The sequence below is a fragment of the Clinocottus analis genome, unplaced genomic scaffold (genome assembly GCF_023055335.1).
Source record: "Clinocottus analis isolate CAN_PGR_092001 unplaced genomic scaffold, fCliAna1.0.p SCAF_12, whole genome shotgun sequence".
NCBI lineage: Eukaryota > Metazoa > Chordata > Actinopteri > Perciformes > Cottidae > Clinocottus > Clinocottus analis.
The window spans coordinates 10,504,679-10,524,870 of NW_027175843.1; the positions used below are offsets into that span (position 1 = coordinate 10,504,679).

A 20,192-nucleotide genomic window follows, 5' to 3' on the forward strand; every position below is an offset into this window, starting at 1 on the left:
ACAGAGACTGTAAGAAGTGCTTAAAACAGAGAGAAACTTTATTTGTTAACAGTAATATAGCAAAATGTTGTAAACTTAAATGTCCGGACGTTCGAAGGTTTTGCACAGGATCAAGTATTAACTCCCAAAACAAAGTTCTGTAATGCACTGACTGCAAGCAGTTAGAGTCTAAGTGTATCACAGAACTTTATTTGGAAAGCCACAGTGCCACCTCATAGGATTGTCCTTGTGCAGAGCCTTATCCAACTTGGTGCTCCTTTAACCTGTTGTAAGGAACAAAAAACAAGGTAAACAGGACATCCACTTTGAGTATATCTTTTTATCATTGTATTGACTTGTGAAACATGGAGGTACAAGAGTGAAAATGACTGGTTTAGTTTAGTTTATAAGACTTGTGAAGAAGAAGTGGGTAAGATTTAAAGGACTGGGCCTACAGAAAGGCTTGCTGTTTGGTGGGTCCTTAGAGTGTCAGACAGGTAAAGCAGGCCAGAGGAGACTTTTAACACATGTTCAGTCTTCTATAAAAAATAATTAAATGGCTAAATATCATTAAGGCATATGCAATAGTTGATTCTGTCAGACATCCTGCCTTAAATTATCTTAACATCTATTTACTTACCATTTTACCCTTGGCCATCTGGATGCAAACTGAAGCAGTTTCTATATTAACTGACATGTTTGAAGTTTCCACTTATGGTGACTTTAACTCCACTGTATTACTCTTTTTGCCAGTGTGTCATTGAGTCTACCTGTTGAGCTTTAACAACTCAACGGAACGCACCCTGGACACATGAGCTATTATTCGCTTTAGAAAGCAGATGGATGGGACAGCAACGAGGAAAGTGCAGAAGGCCAGCAGAGCTCCAAGAGTATTACGTTGTGTCAGTTTCAAGGTACTCAACGCACTTGCCACTTCAACAGCAACCAAGTGACAGCAACTTCAGAAGTGCAAAAGAAAGCAATAAGACAAATAGTGTTACAATCATTATCTTGACACTGATTTACACTAAAAAGAAACATGATCAAGTAACTTCTTTAAGTCATACTGTACCTGATAGTCTATAGGTGGACGCAAGGGACCAGCTGCACTCCAACACGAGGGACAAGTAGTCTTGATGATAAAATGCAAAAACAGAAAGCGATCTGAGGATATTGCAGGTCGTGGCTGAATTCACAGTGCAAACGACTGTTTTCGCTGCGGTAGGTGTTCGTCTGCGGGCTTGCAGTGCTCTAATCCTAAAGTGGCTACCGTCGCTTTTACCTTTTCCTCCCCCAGTCCTGTGCAGTTCACTATGCAGCTGGAAGAATGTCGACGTGGAGCTGCCAAACGTGAACGCGTGTACATGAGCGCGCCTGAAGAGGGGGAAGTGCAGTGGGAGGGAGGAAAGAAGCCTTTTTTATTGTAATTTCACGCAGTGGCACAGTGAGCTGCACTTTAGTGTGAGGTTCTTCACAGATAGGTGCTGCAGCCAGGGCTAAGTCTGTCTTCTGAGCTTGACATATTTCAAAAGACACTTAATTCCGTCTCGATCCGACTTCTTACTTACGCTGATGTGCCAGAATGGTTCAAATGTAATTAACTTTTAGACGTCTTAACAACTTTCTTAAATAGCAGTAGCCTACAATCATTGTAGTAACAATAAGGCAGCACGATTATATTCCTGCATGCCTCTCCACAATGAGATACATAGTAGTATATTCAGATCTTCTATAGCCTGGGTTGACATTTTCACATAACGATACAATATTTTCTCATACAAGTTAAGATGAAGCTAAAAAAAACACAACAACCCTTGATCATCCATCATTAACCTTACGCCAAAGTTAGAAAATTATGTATTAATGTTTATGTAATCACGTTATTGTAAAACTGGATTATAAATACTAATGCAATAAAGTTTAGGTCATTCGGAAAGCTCATTAATGTGTCATGTTTCATAGTAGGGTGGAATAAGTATTCAAACCCAATAATAAAGTACAAGTAGTAATTCTATTACTCCTAGTAAAAGTCCTGCATAACAGTATATAGCCTATAGGGATGTACCAGCAACTTTAAGAAAGTAAACATATACATTATGCACTAGAATGAGCCCATTAAAACATATATACTCATAGTAAATAGTGTTGTAATATTAGTAGTCATAGATGAGCAGCTTCTTGGTGCTTAAGCTGTTACTTTATGTACTGTTAGGTAGTTTAATTCATAACAATAACAAGGTGGTTTATACATTAATCACAGCATTTGTATGTCAAGTATAGTTGTTCAATAAATATAGTGGGGTAAAGACTATTGTACTCCGAAATATAAGAAATAGCAGAGAACCGAAATGTACTTAGATACACACGGCTTCTTGATATAGCATGGCATCATACTTAAATTAATCATGTTTGCCCATAAAACACATATAACATGTAGTAGAAATATATCTTCAAAAGATAATAGTCAAGTACAAGTACCTCAAAATTATCCTTTAGCGCACTTCTGCGCAGTACTACAATTTACTGATGTCCAATTACAGTGTACATTTTCTAATCACTCTATGTAAGGCTACTCTTTATTATTTGTATATAATTATGCTGGCAGTATTGTAGTTTATTTGGTTATGTCTCTAGTTGGCTAATAAATAGGATTGAAAGTACTGCTTAAGTGTCAATGCATCAATCATTACGATCCAAAAATATAAGAACATACTGACAGAAAATATGCATAATTGCATAATCATCACTTTTATTAGATAGACTACTTAGGTTGGCTACATGTTGTTCCTAATGTTTACTGAAGTTCCATTTTGAATGCAGGACTATAACTTGTACATGAGTAGGCTAATTTAAAAAAACAAACAAAAACAATCTAAATACTTCTTCCACCACAGACCAAAGCCCACATCTGTCTCCTTACAGCTTTGTGACAATCTCCCAGCCGTCAGTGGATGACTTCAGTGTTTCCACGGGGACATTAGGGCCCCAGGGCCTTCAGCTCCACACTGGGAACCCTAACCAGCAGGGGGCGTTATGCACCATTCAAAACTCTTCTGATGGCGAAGTTAAAACAGAAACGATTATGTTGTTTTTAGTTTCAGAAATAGGCCTACATATAAGATGGCGTTTAAGCACATATATAACTGTTGACATTCAGATGCATAATAATAGCTTGAGCCTGACTAGTTGTGGCTTGAATGGGTTTCATACAACCCGTGTTGGTTTGTTTTATCCTTTGAATTAATACCCAATCACGTGCACGGTCGTCTTTTAGATGTATTACACAGTTCACGTGCACATTTCGTTTTGGTATATAGTGTTTTTATTTTGTAATTCCGTGTATTTGGGCCTCTCTCAGCTCAACCTAGCGGGCTTCACGCGCATGCACACGCTGCTCTTACCGCCTCATAGGCCGGCGTGAGGGGGACGATCCCGGCGCCTCCGCGCGGTGGGCAGGGCCATACTCTCTGTAACGTTCATTAGATTTAAAGGAAGCAATGTTGCTCTCCGCTCAGCTGCGACGACGGACTCTATCGGCTTCGGACCTCTCGCCATTTTAATCTGCCATCTGAAGGAATAACACACACAATTTCTAATCGTAAATCGTGTCTTTACGGTCAGACAGTTCTCCACGATGATGGAAATGGAGGTGATGCATTCCGGTCAACAGGTAAATGAAGCATTTCTTAAAAGTCATCGCTGAATGACGGCTGAATCCCTTTTACGCGGTCCTAAACGCGACAGACGTGATAGCTGAATAGTTCAGGTAAACTTTTTAGTGTTCGCTAAAGCAAATGAAACAATACGCAGTGACAACCTGTTTATGACGTAGTTAAGAGGTTATAATCTATAAATACCACCTACTGGGAAGAGCATACAACATACACCGCCGGTTTTTTGAGATATTAAGGTTGCCCTCAATACAGCTTTCACTTCTGCAAGTCATTCACTTGTGACGTTTTTTCGTCGGCAGACAATGAAAACATAACATAAACCAGGATTTTTTTAAATCATAAATCAGGCTGCTATATTCGTGTTGATGCGGTTACTTTGAATACAATGGCATTGTATCTTTAATTTGACATGTCTGGTAAACTGTGAAACTCGCCAGTTTATTTCTCGTAACTGCCCAGCCCCCCTCGCTTCTTCCTGCAAGCATGTGATAGGCTACCATATCTGATACAGACAAGCGTGTAACCATTGTGAATGATTTATCTCAAGGCCATACTTGTTCCTCCGTGTTTGCTTCTTTATTTTTCAGTGTATTTTGACATAGTTAAAGAACCACAACCACAGGCTGTTCTTGTTATTGGTCATATGATAATTGTTATTGGAATGAGATGTTGGATTTGGGATTATTTCTCATGTGATAGATCTTAAGTGTGAGGTTAGTTTTGTCCTAAGTTAAGGGAGTCAGGGGAAGTACCCGGTTGACTGATGGGGGTCTAAAGGGCTGCTTTGGAACATGTGCTGCTGTGTTTCATCATCCTCGGTCAAGGGTGGCTGCCCACCGAGTTCTGGTGAAAGAAGCTGTAATAAACCACTAGTCAGGTCCCCTTTGAGGCCTTTGATTGAGATGAAGAGAGGTAAATGAGCAACCCACAGCACACAAACTTTGTATCCCTCCTCTATCACCCAGTCTGATAGCCAGAGAGACCAATAGCTAATAGCTCTGCTTGTTTTCAAAGTATGTCTGTATGTGTTGTTTAATGTGTGTTTTATAATTCATAACTTGTATAACTTATTGGTCGGGTGTCTGATCTCTTTTTATTTTAAACTAAAGGTGTGTTGTTTGGCGGACATAGTCATGTATTGTGTGGCAGAGACGTCGAGGAAGTTGTATGAGCCAATTTCCTTGTTCTGGTGCCAATTCAGGTCTTGTGACAGTAATAGCCATGTTGCTGACACCAAACACATCTTACACCCACTCACATTTACACAGTCTATTTGGTAGTGGGTTTGGTTATTCATTATATAAAACCACAATTAATCAGTGACAGTGAAAGTGCCCATTGAACCGCTTAACAGACAGCCATTAGATCATTAGATTGTTCCGTAAGGAACTTGTAGGACTTGTCAGATGAGCTCACAAGGTGTGACAAACAGAGAGGAATGTGGTTTATTAGTTTGGAAAACACGGATGACCAGACGTCCCACTTAGACATTTTAGGCTACGTTCTCATTCCTTCAGAAGCCATAATGCCGGGTTGTGTGCTCACCCCTCACTCCGTTATAGTCGGCAGCCTCAGTGACGTGTAATCCTTCAGTGGTCATGGCTCTGATGCAACATTGAGTCAAAGAGGGTTAGTGGGTTTTTATTTTTCAGTGCTACAACAGCAGCCCGAAAAACAATGTCAACAGTGTTTTGGAATATATTTAGATGCTTGTTTGCTATTATTAAGAGGTCATAAATTTTAAAACACACTCCTTTGAATACAAAAAGTCAAAGAAGAGAATATAAATATGCAGTGTTTCTCTTTCGTTCCACATCCTCTGTATTGTATATTATTCTGCTTTGTGCATTCTTTCCCTTCAGTTCCTTCTTAGCTTCCCCCCTAGCTATGTCTGTTCTGGCCACATGATTGATTCCTAGCTTTAAGGTTCCTTTCCCATAAGTTGTGTTTATACACACATTTGAGGAACAAACACATGAGTCACATGTGGAGACATGTTCTTGTGAACCAATGTCTTGGGTTTATGCAACATCCCTGGGCCTTGAGAAATGGCTTCCTTCTGTAAACATGTTCTGTGAAAAAGACCCAAGGAAGAAAGCAGCTGAATTTATCTTTGCACATACTTGTTTAAAAATTCACAAACATTCAGCGTGGAATCTAGAGGAAAGGCAGTGTCTAACATTCTGCATCATCGGCAACCCTGAACTTGTACTAAATGTAGGACCGAATAATTTGTGCAGTGTTGTGACAAAATACGCAGAGGTCAGTTTTTCATAGTTGTAGTTGTTTACTTTAAGATATTATCACAGGAAGGAAAACAAGATCTGGACCCAGCAACAGAGCTACAGGCTTATATCCCGTATTTTATTTGTTTGTACCGCCCTAAAAAAATATTATTCTGTTGTCATTTGGAAAAAAATAAATAACAAATTTCCCAGGACCATGGTACTGTGCTTAAAAATCAACAAATACATACTTACCTTTAATGCAATTAGCTAAATACTGCATAGTATGACATGAACGTTTGGGTTTTTACTTTACTTGATTCCGAGAACTAATCATGACGTCACTTGAGCAAAAAACTTGACTGAGATTGCGCCCTGTTTGTGAGTTTGAATGAGACAAATGAATTCACACCCCAACGTAATCAGATGGGTAATGATCGCTTCCCTCAGAAAGAGTATCAAGTGAGGATACGTGACTTCTGCTGGCGTGTGGTGGCAGGGGAAAGAGAGAAGTACATCTATTATTCATGCAGCTTCTCCCCCTCGACTTTAGTGCCAGTGTTGTCAGTGAACGGATACTGAGGGACTGGGTGTGGCAGGTGCAACAGCCACGCTTCACAGCAGGGCACTCTTCCTTGCTCCAATGCAGCTCACATTCACATCCACTGCAGGACAGCACGGCTCACAACTCACTAAACTGATTTGCGGCTCTCTTTCTAGGACATGGACCTGATTGACATATTGTGGAAGCAAGACATTGATCTCGGCGCCAGGCGTGAGGTGTTTGACTACAACCACCGTCAGAAGGAACATGAGCTGCGGAGGCAGCGGGAGCTAGAAGAAGAGAAGAGGCAGCATCTGGTCCGGGAGCAGGAGAAGGCCCTGTTGGCTCAGCTGCAGCTCGACGAGGAAACGGGAGAGTACATACCCCGCCCGCCACCCAGCGCCCCACTGCAGTCGGCCGTCACACCTCTAGAGGTTACAAAGGTACAGCACATGGCCATCATTACTTATGTCAGAAGTGGACCACTCCCACCTCCTTTGATAGGCTGTGTCGTAGCTAGGTAACCACTCATCCTGTGTAATTACAGAAACACAGGTGGGTCTGTAGTTTTGCATCGGCGTATTCTGCTCGAGAAGCTGCTTCACAGAGACATACGTTCGATAAATATAAATGGATGTGCTGTGTGCCACAAAGGACGCAAGGTGGTAACGTTTAATATGTATTTGAAACTTTCTTGCAGAATGTCAGCTTCACAGAAGAGAATGACGATGGCATGTCATTTGACGAATGCCTGCAGCTACTGGCAGAGACATTTCCTGTAGAGGAAACTGAGGTAATGACAACACATTGCACATCATAGCTAGTAGCCTTCAACAAGATTTTTAGCTGTATAAAAACTGTCATATTCTCGTGTTTGTCCGACAGAACACCTCTTTTTGCCTGGACACAACTGCTGTTGCAGCACCCATGATGTCCCCTGAGCAGCCAGTTCTGCCCCCTGCTTCCCTCACCCCCCGTCCACCACCACCACCACAGAGGATGTCCCCAGATTTGGAGCAGGCCTGGATGGAGCTTTTGTCCCTCCCTGAGCTGCAGGTATAATACACGGATTCTACCACATCAATGGTATAGTGTTTTGCGTTGTGAAACAAATACTCAAAGAATGCATCAACGGGCAGGAGCCCGGCAGTAGAGGACAAACACCTTTTTGTTGCTCTGTGAGAATGGGGTCTCATACATTTGAGACAGGTGCAACTGACCCATTCAACTGTGGTTAGCTTTAATTGTTGAGAATTTTTTGCAATTAGGAAGGTGAGTGTTCAAAAGGTGATGCAGTATCTATAATTATCTAGCAAATGAAGATATCTTGTTCTGAAAGGGTGTGGCAGTAAAACCTGTACTTTCTGGCTGCAATGTTAAGTTTTGTGCACAGTAGTTTCTCAATAGCTGCCTTATTGTTAGTGTTTTTTAGGCATCCCATATTTGCATAATGAATGGGTGTATCCGTGTGGTTTTGTTGCCATGACCTCTAACTTGTGACTGGACTCCAATCATAACTTTACAGCTTACATAGCAATGCATTAGTTAACGGCTGATAAGACTTTAAATTGCATAAAAAAGGAGGTTCTTGTTAGCTGCTTTGTGAAGATTACGCAACTGCAAACTGGGAGATTTGAACTGGATATTTAGTTGGTCTTGTGCTACACCCAGCCCCACCAGCATTGTCAGTGAAACACCATTCACTTGAAAAAATGGATGGCTAAAAGCTCTCGTAATGAAACATTGTATTTTAAATAATAATAAATGTGTGTATGTTGATAAAGTCAGTCATCACAATGTCACAGACCATGTTTTAGAAGAAAATTGAGGTGTATGTATGAGCACTAATATAGTACATCCATAGCAACACATACAACACATGTTTACATTTGTTATCTCCACTCTCAGAGTGTGACTAAAGTTGTGCTATAATATGTTCATTGTATTTACTTTAATGGTTCTTTATCTTTTCCTCCTAGCAATGCCTAAACATGCAATTGGAAGACACACTGGAAACCACAACGTATCCTCTTCCAAATAGCCCTGAAGTGCAGAATCCAAACGATCCTTTTTACCCCATGAATCACACAGACGGGGAAACAAACACAAGCGTTTGTCCTGCACCGTTTATGAATACATTCGATGGCTCTGTTCCCAGCATGGTCTCACCAGACAATTTCAGCCAGATGAAGGAGAAAGCTCCTCAGTTGAATGCTAACTTCACTGCAGAAAGTTTCTGCGACATGTTTTACCCCAATGCCGTTCTGGAAGAGAGCAGTGGCCTTGAAGGAAATGAAAGTAAAGCCACAACTGATATCTCAAACAAGTCTCCCTTCACATCAATGGACCTGTACAGCCTCTCATCTGGAGATGCGGTTGACAGAGGAAAACAGAATATAACAGCAGAAATGCCAGATTCAGATTCAGGAATCTCTTCAAACACAAGCCCAAATGCGAGTTCACCTGGGAAGTCTTCGCACGGAGACGAGTCCTTTGGTGTCAGTGATTCAGACATGGATGAGATGGACCACAACCCTGCAAGTGCAGAATCTGACTACTCAGACATGTTCTCACTAAACTTCCAACCTGATCATCTTCAACCGGCAATTTCTCTATTTGCTGCGATAGGGCAGCCACACCAGCAGCAGGAAAAGAATCCCAAAGAACACCAAACCGATCCTGCAGAGGAGAGCGGCTACAACAATGCCCCTTTCACCAAAGACAAGCAGAAGAAACGCTCGGAAAAGCGTCTCTCCAGAGACGAGCAGAGGGCCAAGGCCCTCAAAATCCCTTTCACCGTTGACATGATTATCAATCTCCCGGTTGATGACTTCAATGAGATGATGTCAAAGCACCAACTGAACGAGGCTCAGCTCGCCCTGGTCAGAGACATACGCCGCCGTGGCAAAAACAAGGTGGCCGCCCAGAACTGCCGCAAACGCAAGATGGAGAACATAGTGGGTCTGGAGAGCAACCTGGACTCACTGAAGGATGAGAAGGAGCGTCTGCAGGGTGAGAAGAGCCAGAACATCACAAACCTGAAGGAAATGAAGAAGCAACTCAACAGCTTGTACCTAGAGGTCTTCAGCATGCTGAGGGATGAAAAGGGGAATTCCTACTCGCCCACCGACTACTCCCTCCAGCAGTCGACGGACGGCAGTGTCTTCCTCGTCCCTCGCATTAAAAAGACTTTTATCAAGAGCGAAGACCGCCTCCTATCTCCTTTGTAATATGGTACTGCATTATCATAGTAATACTATGCAATAACTTTCTAGTTGTTTCCGCTCTAAAGCATTAGTAGCTCTGCAGAACTATTGTATAGTTTTTGCGCACTTCTCTCGAATGTTGGAATATTTTTGATATTTTACTTTACTTTTGTACTCAGATTCTTTAACTGATATTGTTTGTAAATATATACATTACTTGCTTTTTGAGATTGATAAAACTGTTACTGTATGTGTATATATATATATTGTATATATCATATTTCTGATTGTTTCAATCATTGTTACTCATATTTTATAACTGTCCCTGTATGATTTGCTGCTCAAGCTCTTTTATAAAATCTGGACTTTTGTGCTTTTCAATAAAGCCTTGCTATAGCTATACTGTATGGCGTCCTATTTACTGATAGAACATTGTGTGTAGTACTCTGGCCTGCAACAGATTGATGCCAGATGGATGTGAAGTCAAAGGCACGATTAAGTAACTTACCACATGTTCTTGAGGGCTTATAGAGACGTAAAGATAATACTGTACTGAACAAAAGAGTTATTAGCTTAAACCACTTTTACAATCTTCTATTTATTTGAGCAAGCTTGTTTGTACAGTAATCTAAATCTTTTTAAAACTGCCCGTCATCTGAAAGAAATCACACCCAGTGCATTCATTGTTACACAACAAAGAGCATAATTGTGGAGCTACAGTACAGCATGCTCAGTGTGAACCATGCATGATGACGTCACAATGGTTCAACCCTGACGGGCCTATTCAAAAGGTGAAGCTCTACATTCAGTACGAGCTCTACATGCACTTTTACACACAAACACTACCTTTGACCGTCAAGCCCATTTTCTGATCTCGTGACAAACCTCAGAGGGTGTGTGGCGACAAAAACTGGCAAGAGACTCATGGACACCCGTTGAATAAAGAACACATTTTCACATGAACAGTTGTATTGTACAAACAAAAATACAAGAATGTAAAGCTTAGAGGATAATAAAACACTCAAGTCATTGAAAATATCTTTATTTAAGAGCACAGGAAACACTAAACATATCTTACGGTTTCGCAAACACAGTTCATCGACACTGGTTTGCTTTTGCCAAGCACAGCTGTATCTGTGCAGTCAAGTTGTTGCTTCTACATTGCTCTGCAGAATCACTGTCCTTCAACAGACTGAGAAACATATCAGCAGACATTGTTTCTCCATTTTTTACCTGCATGGAATCCTAATGAACACTGTCAAATGCAAAAATAAGAAAAAAAGAAACAAACTTTTATTAATCCCCTTGGGGAAATTCTTCTCCGTGGGGAAAAGAATTGTTGTAAGTAACCATTCAAGGATTATTTATTGTCATTATGCAACACATAGATGCATAATGATATTCTGCTGTCACCCATTTGCAACACCACAAACACATGGCAAACAAAACCGAAACAAGTTCGTTTTGCTTTTATTGGGGTCATTTTTACAACCACTAATAAAGTGTTACTTGTTTACCCCAACATAAGTTGAAAATCTTTTTGATTTGCATCTATCTCAAAGAACTTGCATTATCAAAAATGTAACTATTCTTTTATTAAGATGTGTAATTGGAGTGCATGTTTAAAGTCACCATGTTTTTACACTTACTGTAACTCCAGCTCATCTTCAAGAACAGTAATTACAAACAGTAGCGTCGCAGATAGTCTGGAGTTTTAGGTTTAGACAAAATGTCAGCGCCTAATGAAACATCTGAAGTACCTCTAATACAGTTTGCACGTTCAAGTAATCGACTTATATGTAAAAATGTGTTTTTCTTTGAAGAGACGATGTTGCCGCTTCATGTTGCAATACAACTTGCTTTTAACTGCATAACACTTTTTTTTTTTTTTTTTAAATTGTACTTTGCCTACCTTTGCTGTTCAATGCAAGTTACTTGCATATTGTGATGACATTGTTCTGCTTATTTAGACAGACTGACACAGACCTGAATTGCATTCATATTAACACTCACTAACTCACGAACCACTTTATTAGGTACAATATAATGCAATCTGATACAACTGTTATGCCATTAAGTCTACTTTTATGAAGCTTATCATGTTCTTTTTGATATTGTCATATTCCCTGATGTTTCAAGACTGAGGTTGTATTTAGTAGTGGTATAACTGGACTTGGTTCCCTTCATTATATGTAGTATGGAGGAAATTCTCAAAATACTATTGTTCTTTATAACACCACCTTTAACTATGATTTAAGTAATAAACATGTAATTGAATATACACACCTTTAACAAAAACACACACACATCTACACTTTGAATTGAGTCAACGGCAGATATTCTGGCAAATTTGACGTATTAAATTGTTATCGATTGTATTAGTGTGCCTAATAAAGTTCTTTCTACCTGGGTGTTTCATCACGATCAACCTTATCAAGACTCTGACATGGAAACACATTTTGACTTCAAGGTATTCCAGTCAGTGTGGTGAAGGTCACAGGTTCATTCTGGTCAAAGTGGAGCAATACTGGATGTCCTCCTGCTTGGTATACCTTAAAGAACCCTTGCACCTTGTATAATCACCATGTGCACTGAAATTACAATATATTTTGAAAAAGTCTTACCCATCCAGAACCTTCCATGTTATCAGGTCTCTACAGATTTTCAGCAAGAAGAGAATGCCTCTTTCCACATCTGCAAATCAAGCAAAGCAGTTACTCTTACCTGCTTCATCTTCTTAAGTGAGCCTTTTGTGAAATACTCACTCCCTTTTCTTGTTAATGTCTGAAATCTAGCACTTGCGGGTAAAACTGCAGTATCTCTGACTCAACGGGATCTCCAATGTGTCCAGGAACTAGTCTTTCTTCGCCAGTACCAGCTGCTGGAGGTCTTTAGCTAGCCTTGAAAGAGATAGATGCTCACTACCAGGACCGACACTGCAAGCTTCTTCCATGGGCGTTGTGCTCGATGCTGCCTTCTCCTTTCTCTCTCAAAATGCTGACTGGTCCACTGTGCTGGGGCTGAAGGCGTCCTGTCTGACAGTCATCTGCAATCTTCCCCACTAGCGATGCTGAGGGCCCAACTGCAGGTGCTTGTGGCTGTTATAATCCTACTTGCTCAACACTGGCATAGGTGGTGTATGAACCATTGCCCTAGGACTACCCAAAACTCCCTTGTCATGGACTCCTCCTGTACAAGTAAATATAGTATACTATCCACCCAAAAAGAGGAGAAAGTTAAACTTCACAGTTACAATATGCAGGCAACAGATGAATCAATAACTCATTTGATCTTTTTCTGAACCAATGACGCACTGAACCTCATGTTACTTTACTACACAATTTTATTCAGTCTTTTTCTTCTAATCAAAATAATCGAACAATCTAGAATTCTGTTTTCTGGCAACAGGAAGAGTGAGGGATGCCTTGATTCTAATCCAGACTGCTTATATTTGTTGACACTGGTACTAGGAAGGATTTACATACTGTGCTTCACATACAAAAATTAAAATACACTTGACACTTGCAATTGAGCAATCATAATATCTTCAGAAAGAAAAAAAAAAGTAATTCTAGCTCATCTCAGGGCCTGATTTAACTATGCTATATGACAAAAACCCAGTTAAAAGACAAAATATTAATTGACCAGAAGAAAACTAGCCCATTAAAAAAAAAAAAAATTATATGAAGAACTGACTTCAGATTAAAAAACAACAAAAAAACAAAACAATTTACTCTTTACCCCTGATACCATAGGCACAATACACACACTTCAGACGCACAGAAGGAAAATAGCTGGGTAGGGACACATCTATCACAATTAGGGAAGAGTATCATCTGAACTCATGTCTTGTGAATACAGTCCTTGTTCCATAAACTTCTCCGATTTAGCTGCAGTAATGTCTGACTTGTGTGTTCCTCTAATGCTCTCAGATGACTGCCTCAAAGTAACCTGCAGCTTTTCCTGACAATTTCTTTCCTTTGCTCACCTCCTCGCCTCTCCTGCTAAGAACTGAAGCCTGTTGAATGGATACAGGATAGAACAAATAGTTATTCTGCACTTTCAAGGGCTCACTCTGTACTGTGCTACGAGGGTGGTGTGGAAATGAATGCAACTTACCGAAACATGAAATAATTAATATCGCCGTGAGCCATAGCCTCCTCCTCCACCGCTGCCACCACCACTTCCACCAGAGCCATAGCCACCTGCAGTTAAGGATTAGTCACCGCCAAATACGTTGGATACTCTTCAGGAGAAATTGTGACGTTATGTCACTGGATGTCTCATTTTGGAGGGTAAAACTCACCGCCATAGGGTCCTCCTCCTCCACCTCCCCCACCCGAGTTTCTGCCACCAAAGTTGTTTCCCTTCATGGCTCCATAGTTGGACTGCTGTCCACCATAATTTCCAAAATCGTTGTAATTTCCACCTCCTCCATATCCTGAAGATGCAAGTGTCAATTTTTAAGGCAAGTCATCATTTGGGTTACACTTTGCATTTGGTTTAAAAAACAGAATTCTGGAGTCAGTAACATTTTTGTTTCACCTCCATCATTGCCTCCGTAACCTCCATCACAGTTGCCACCAAATCCACCACCATGGTTGCCATACCCTGGACCACCACCACCTCCATAGTTCCCTCGGCCTCCTCCATAACCTTGTCCTCCACCATAATTTCCACCTGGACCTGTAATAGTGAACAACATGCCAAACATACAACTTAAACATACAACCTATTCATAACAGTAAAATTAATAGCTCACAAGTAGTTTTAACATAACACTGCTGTAAAGCATTTTCTAAAGGCACAACACAATTATCGTGGAAGTTGTTCTGCTCCTAGCCGGAGTGTCTGCTACCGGGCGCTGAGGTCCCCATCTCCTGCAGGAGCTCCGACTGCAGATCTGGAAGCTAGAGCTGGGTCAGACCGCTGTTGGCTGTTAGAGATCACTGAAATCTAAGCTGAAGGAGCTTTGGTAGAACCTGCATGATTTCATCTGATTTTGTGCAGAGTTCAGAAATAGACAATCTTCTCGCTGATAGTCCCTTCCACTTCAGTCATATAGATGCAGCAGTATGAAATTAAGACTGTTTTGTAACAAGTTAAAAATGTATCACAGTAAGTTCACATTCAACTTTTATAAGAGCTCACCATTGTCAAAATCATCGTTATAGCCACCTCGTCCTCCACCATAGTCACCTAAAAAACAAGGGTTAGATGCATTATGCAATGAAACTGACCAATTTGTTGATTACTTGATACCTTGTCATGGATGACAACATGTTCACACAAATGTGATCTCTCCCCCCCGCCCCCCTCCCTCTCTCTCTCTCTCTCTCTCTCTCTCTCCCTCCCTCCCCCCACCCCCCGGCCTATGACGACAGACTTTTCAGTCGGTTAGATGGGGAAATAAAGCATTTCAAGAATGCTTACATGTGAACAATTTACAAACATGACAACTCCTTTAAGCATAGCAGCAATGTTGGAAAAACACATTTGTCACGTCTGACTTATGTTGTCTGACAACTGCATGAAAAATCAACAGCCCTCTTTCTATACTCCTATTGTCTGACAACAGATCTCCTAATTTGTGATCAGCAGAGATAAAACTTATGTTACACTAAGTACGTGCTTATAGAGAGTTGGAGGCACAAGAACAGAGCTCACCTCTACCTAGATCAGGAGTTAGCAACCTTTCCTAGCCAAAGAGCCATTTAGACCTTTTGTCCGCCCAAAAAATGTGTCTGGAGCTGCAAAAGCTATTAGATATCACAGCTTATCAAGTTGTATATATAGTCATATTGTATATACACAAGCTATATCGTTTGTTGTATTTATGAAATTATAGAACAAATAAAGACAATTATTGTCATTGCATTGCTACTTTACCTGCTTATAACCATCAAACTAAAATGTGTCTGCGACAATGAGGTCAATTAAGATGACGACCACCTGAACTTTGATTCCAATCAATATTTGTGTGTGATGTGGTAGAGTGATTGTCCTTGAACTCCAAGGTATGAGGTTCAATCCCCATGTGAGGTTTTCTATTTTAAAACACACCACACGCCAGCGGCAGTAGTTGAGTTTGGAGACTTGATCGATTTCCTGAAAGTCTATGTATTTTGCTCAGTTTACTGCAGCAGTTGAGAAATCACTCTTCTCTGCTCCTCTGCAGCTTAATACTTTTCAGCAGATGCTACGGGTTTGTTCTGGAAAAGTCTTTCAAAATGAGATGTTTTGTTGTTTGCTAATTTCTTAACACATATCAAGCATAAAAGTCAGACAGCAGTGAAAGCAAATGAATACGTCCAGGCAGAATTAGGCTCTACTTTTCGCCGTGACTTTTTTCTTTCTTTATCCATTGATAGTTTAACTAGGGTGGGGCTCTGTAAATCCAGAGTAGCCACCTACTGGGGAAAGTGCTTGAAAGGGACACAATAGGGTATAACGCCCATTTTAGTAAAACAAATATTTAAACATTTTATTTATTTTCCGTGACCCAATATCACCTCAAACCCCAAGATAAGCGGAGTACCCTTTGAAAGATTGTCCACTTGGCAAACAAAAATAATTTAAAAAAGGATTATTATTTATTTATTTTCAAAGCCTGGGGAAGCCACAACAGAGGTGCGCTTTGCCGACCACTAAACTAGATCAAGCTGATTCACCGGCACTATCAAATGTTCCTGCATTAGTATGTTGAAGCCTAGAAGCACTAAATACTACTCACCTCGACCGAAGTTGCCACCGCCTCCAAAATTATTTCCTCTCCCCATGAAGTTTCCTGATCCTTCACTCCTGCCTGATACATACATGTACAAAAGGTGACATTTTAGAGCAGATACATCAATGAACATGCATATACAAAATTGGTCACCAAGTATAACTTCACATTTTATGTTGGCTTACCTCGGTTAGTGGACATAGCACTCATTTCCTGTTTTGAGAGTGCTTTTCTGACCTCACAGTTGTGAAAGTTGATTGTGTGGAATTTCTGGGCTGTAAAAAAACAAAACAAGAGAAAAACAAAAACACACTTAATCTCGTACCACTGCTTAATCTAACATCCTAATTTACACTGAGGTCAAAACACATACCAACAATTTTGTCTACAGTGTCGTGGTCGTCGAAGGAGACAAAGCAGAATCCTCTTTTCTTCCCAGTGGAGCGTTCCTCCATGATGTCAATGCATTCAATCTTTCCATACTTCTCAAAATGCTCCCGAATGTGGTACTCCTCCGTGTCCTCCTTGATACCACCAACAAAGATCTTTTTCACCGTCAGATGAGCGCCTGGTTTGTTGGAGTCCTGAAACAGAGCGGCTGAATGAGCACACACACACAAACACACCTAACATTAACCTTGCTGAGGTATTTGCCTTCAGGTCTCAGATTTGTTTACCTCTCTGGACACGGCCCTCTTGGGTTCTACAACCCGGCCATCCACTTTATGGGGCCTTGCTTTCATGGCTTCGTCGACTTCCTCCACAGCGGCATATGTCACAAAGCCAAACCCTCTTGATCGCTTGCTGTTGGGGTCCCTCATCACCTATAAGCAGCAAAACGACACACAATGAGAACAGTTAAACTGGACTGCAGCTATGTTTAGAACGTATTATGTTGTTTATGATTATCTGAGGCCATTTTGGCCACATATTACAATAACAATACGTACAACGCAGTCGGTGAGACTTCCCCATTGTTCGAAATGGGCCCGTAAACTCTCCTCGGTGGTTTCAAAGCTCAGACCTCCAATAAACAGCTTTCTGAGCTGCTCGGGCTCTTTAGCTTCACGGTCCTAGAAAAAAAAAGAAGAAAAAAAATTATATAATAGTGTCACAGGGTGGAGAGTAGTGTCCAGTTGAGGAAACCTACTGCATGGTTATCTACGTAACAATATGTTCTTGCAGATTGATACATGCACTATGTCTGCAACTAACGCTACATCGCCTTGACTCCAGCGCTACATTGTAACGTTTCCCGTTGGAAGACTCAAATCATGGGGGAAAAACATGCATTGTCGTGTAAAATTAGGCTGCCAAATTCACCCAGCGCGTGGACACTAATATTACGACTACATTACATATATTATATGAGGCTATACGGAGAGAGAGAAAAGGCTGAGGCCCGCAATTACGACCACAGCAGGACAACCCTCGCGTTGACAGCCAACCTTCAGGAATGCTACAGGTTGAGCATTATGTCATTAAAAAAGCCACCACTAGGTCAATTATAACTATCCTTTCGGGTTTAGGCTCATTCCGCACTGAAACAACAACGAGCCCACAAAGAGCTCTCCAGAAGAGACACCTCCTAGCTTGTCCCATTGCCGTACGGCAAGTCTGACAACCATTAGCTTCGCCGCAACGTCAGATGCCGTAAACAGCGCTGAATCACGAGCGACTTTCAAAGCTACAGAGAAGATACATATTACAAGACCACACCCACGTGCTCCGTTAATGTTACAATCATTAATAAATTCCCCGCATTTGACAAATAACAGTATATCATTAGCAACATTTGCGAGCGCTTCACCTCCATTTTGCAGACGTCCACGGCCGCGGATCTGAGTGGGTCACGTGAGCAGGAAATCGAGGTAGTTGTCGGTCCTGGATTATAATCATCAAATAGAAACTACAAGCTACCACATGAAAGCTACTGTTTGTGCATGCACTTGATGGCACCGTGTTATATTTCAAAGAAGCCTTGTTTATTTATTCTTTCTTCGCACACTTTGTACCTTTTTACTGTTCGGATTCGTGCAAAGAAGAAAGAAATACGATTATTTGCCCCATCTACTGGTGAAACAGGGAAACGTCTTGGCAGAATAAAGTAATGCTTATCCAACTGCTGAATCAACTGAGTTCATTTAAAAACATGCAAGGGATATACAATTCAAACACTGTGGGGTTAGACCTGAAGTAACACAATGTGCTGCACAAGACGTGGATTTACTTTAATGGCAATATCAAATCTCAATTATCACACATGTTTGTGTTAGCCAATCATCTAATCAGTTCCTGCATAGTTCCTGGTGATCTAACTTTTGAGACCCATGTTTGAAATAAATATTTGTAGCAATACAGTACACTTGAAGAATTAAGCCCAAATAAAAATATAGACGTTAATAGAGTGTCTGCAATACAAAGTGGTTATCTTATGAGCCAGCTAGATGGCAAAACTGGCCTAAGTGGAAGTTTAGATCTAATTGACATTAAAAAACGCAATTGTTCAAAAGCCAAAATGTATTTAAACAGTTTAATTTAGTTGTTTCAATTATTAGAATATGTGACGTGTAAAACTGTCATGTCCTATAGAGTAAGTAAGTCTAGTGAACTTGCTGCATGGCCTGATTAACCTGTTCGACATTGTTGTAACAGATACAACTGATCAATGAACTTTGCAGTGACAATTTGAGTTAATTTCTATAATCAGAACAGTCAGGTCTCTGTTTCCAGTTTCAACAGAGCAATCATTATTTTTATTTATTGGTGTTCAAGCTAAGGCAGCATACAGATGGACTAATACAAAAAACGGGGGAGTCACAGAGGTGATGGTGCATCAGACTGGGCAAAATACTATTCATGTCCAAGCTAAAAAGACTAAAAAAAGTTGGATCTTCCCGACATGCTTTTTTGTCATATTGTAAGGAGTTTTTTAATTATTATCTTAGCATCATCTCAAGCAGTACTGTCATTGTAAACTTCCATTCATTCATTAAAGTACATTGGCATGATGCTACACATTAAGTAAAGATGTCTCAAAGCAAATGTTATCCGAGAATAATTAAAAGTGTTCACAATTTATTTTATTTATAATATAAACATAGTTATGTTCAGCTGTTATTGTAGAAACATGACACACATCTGTGTTTTCAGTTCAAGTCAGATCCCTCTGACAAATATACTTGATCGGGTAAGCATGATCTATGAGCCAAATGCTACTAGCCTTGTTGAAGCTGACCAGCATCCAAATATATGACTGTTTTATGGTTTAGACAATGTCTGTCATTAACTTTATTGTTGTGTGTGAGAAAAATACAGCCCCAATAAAAAGGGTAATGTTTTTCTGACACTGTTAATGATGAGTATTTATGATCAGACCATAGTTCAAATTCAAGACAGTCTGGGGTTTGCCTCTTTTTACTCTGCTGCAGTTACTGTATCTGCTAAGAGATAATGGGGACATTAGGCTTTTAATGCTAGCAAATAGTTAAGCAGGCATTTCTCCTTTGCTCATATCTTTAACAAATATGAATAAATCACAGCCAAATTACAGTTCAAACACTAAATCTTTTGTAAATAAAACTCTTAACGAGGAATTGGTAACATTATTTCCACGTCTGAGCATATACAGTAAGTTACCCTTAGTTAGGAAATATTATTGAACGCAGTAATACAAACATATTTTATTGTTTTACATATTTATTTTTGTTGCCCTGCCATGTGGAAAAAAATCTCTTTCTCTTTGAAAACGGATCCCTGTTGCACCATTTGAGGATGGTAATGGTATTTCCAACAATAATGGGCTATATATTATCTGTATATTTGCAGTGGATGCCT

General features: G+C 40.3%; 2 protein-coding genes across 4 annotated transcripts; one reads left to right on the plus strand and one right to left on the minus strand.

Annotated features, from left to right (window-relative positions):
- The first annotated feature begins 3,458 nt into the window (after positions 1–3,458).
- Positions 3,459–9,987, plus strand: nfe2l2a (nfe2 like bZIP transcription factor 2a). 2 transcript variants are annotated; one of them, XM_068571850.1, is made up of 5 exons: positions 3,459–3,649; positions 6,599–6,865; positions 7,123–7,215; positions 7,308–7,478; positions 8,402–9,986. In XM_068571850.1, the coding sequence occupies exons 1-5, from the start codon at positions 3,614–3,616 to the stop codon at positions 9,650–9,652; spliced, it is 1,818 nt and encodes a 605-aa protein (XP_068427951.1). In that variant the 5' UTR covers positions 3,459–3,613; the 3' UTR covers positions 9,653–9,986. The 2 variants fall into 2 exon arrangements, with proteins under 2 accessions (XP_068427951.1, XP_068427950.1); XM_068571849.1 differs by lacking the exon at positions 3,459–3,649 and adding an exon at positions 5,996–6,477 and having other exon boundaries at positions 8,402–9,987.
- A 667-nt stretch (positions 9,988–10,654) lies between these two features.
- Positions 10,655–18,262, minus strand: hnrnpa3 (heterogeneous nuclear ribonucleoprotein A3). 2 transcript variants are annotated; one of them, XM_068571852.1, is made up of 11 exons: positions 18,166–18,262; positions 17,306–17,428; positions 17,033–17,179; positions 16,729–16,939; positions 16,541–16,630; positions 16,362–16,433; positions 14,780–14,827; positions 14,174–14,314; positions 13,935–14,069; positions 13,748–13,833; positions 10,655–12,322 (listed from the first exon to the last, which is right to left on the minus strand). In XM_068571852.1, the coding sequence occupies exons 1-10, from the start codon at positions 18,169–18,171 to the stop codon at positions 13,763–13,765; spliced, it is 1,044 nt and encodes a 347-aa protein (XP_068427953.1). In that variant the 5' UTR covers positions 18,172–18,262; the 3' UTR covers positions 10,655–12,322; positions 13,748–13,762. The 2 variants fall into 2 exon arrangements, with proteins under 2 accessions (XP_068427953.1, XP_068427952.1); XM_068571851.1 differs by lacking the exon at positions 10,655–12,322 and adding an exon at positions 12,329–13,646.
- Between the last annotated feature and the right edge of the window lie 1,930 nt (positions 18,263–20,192).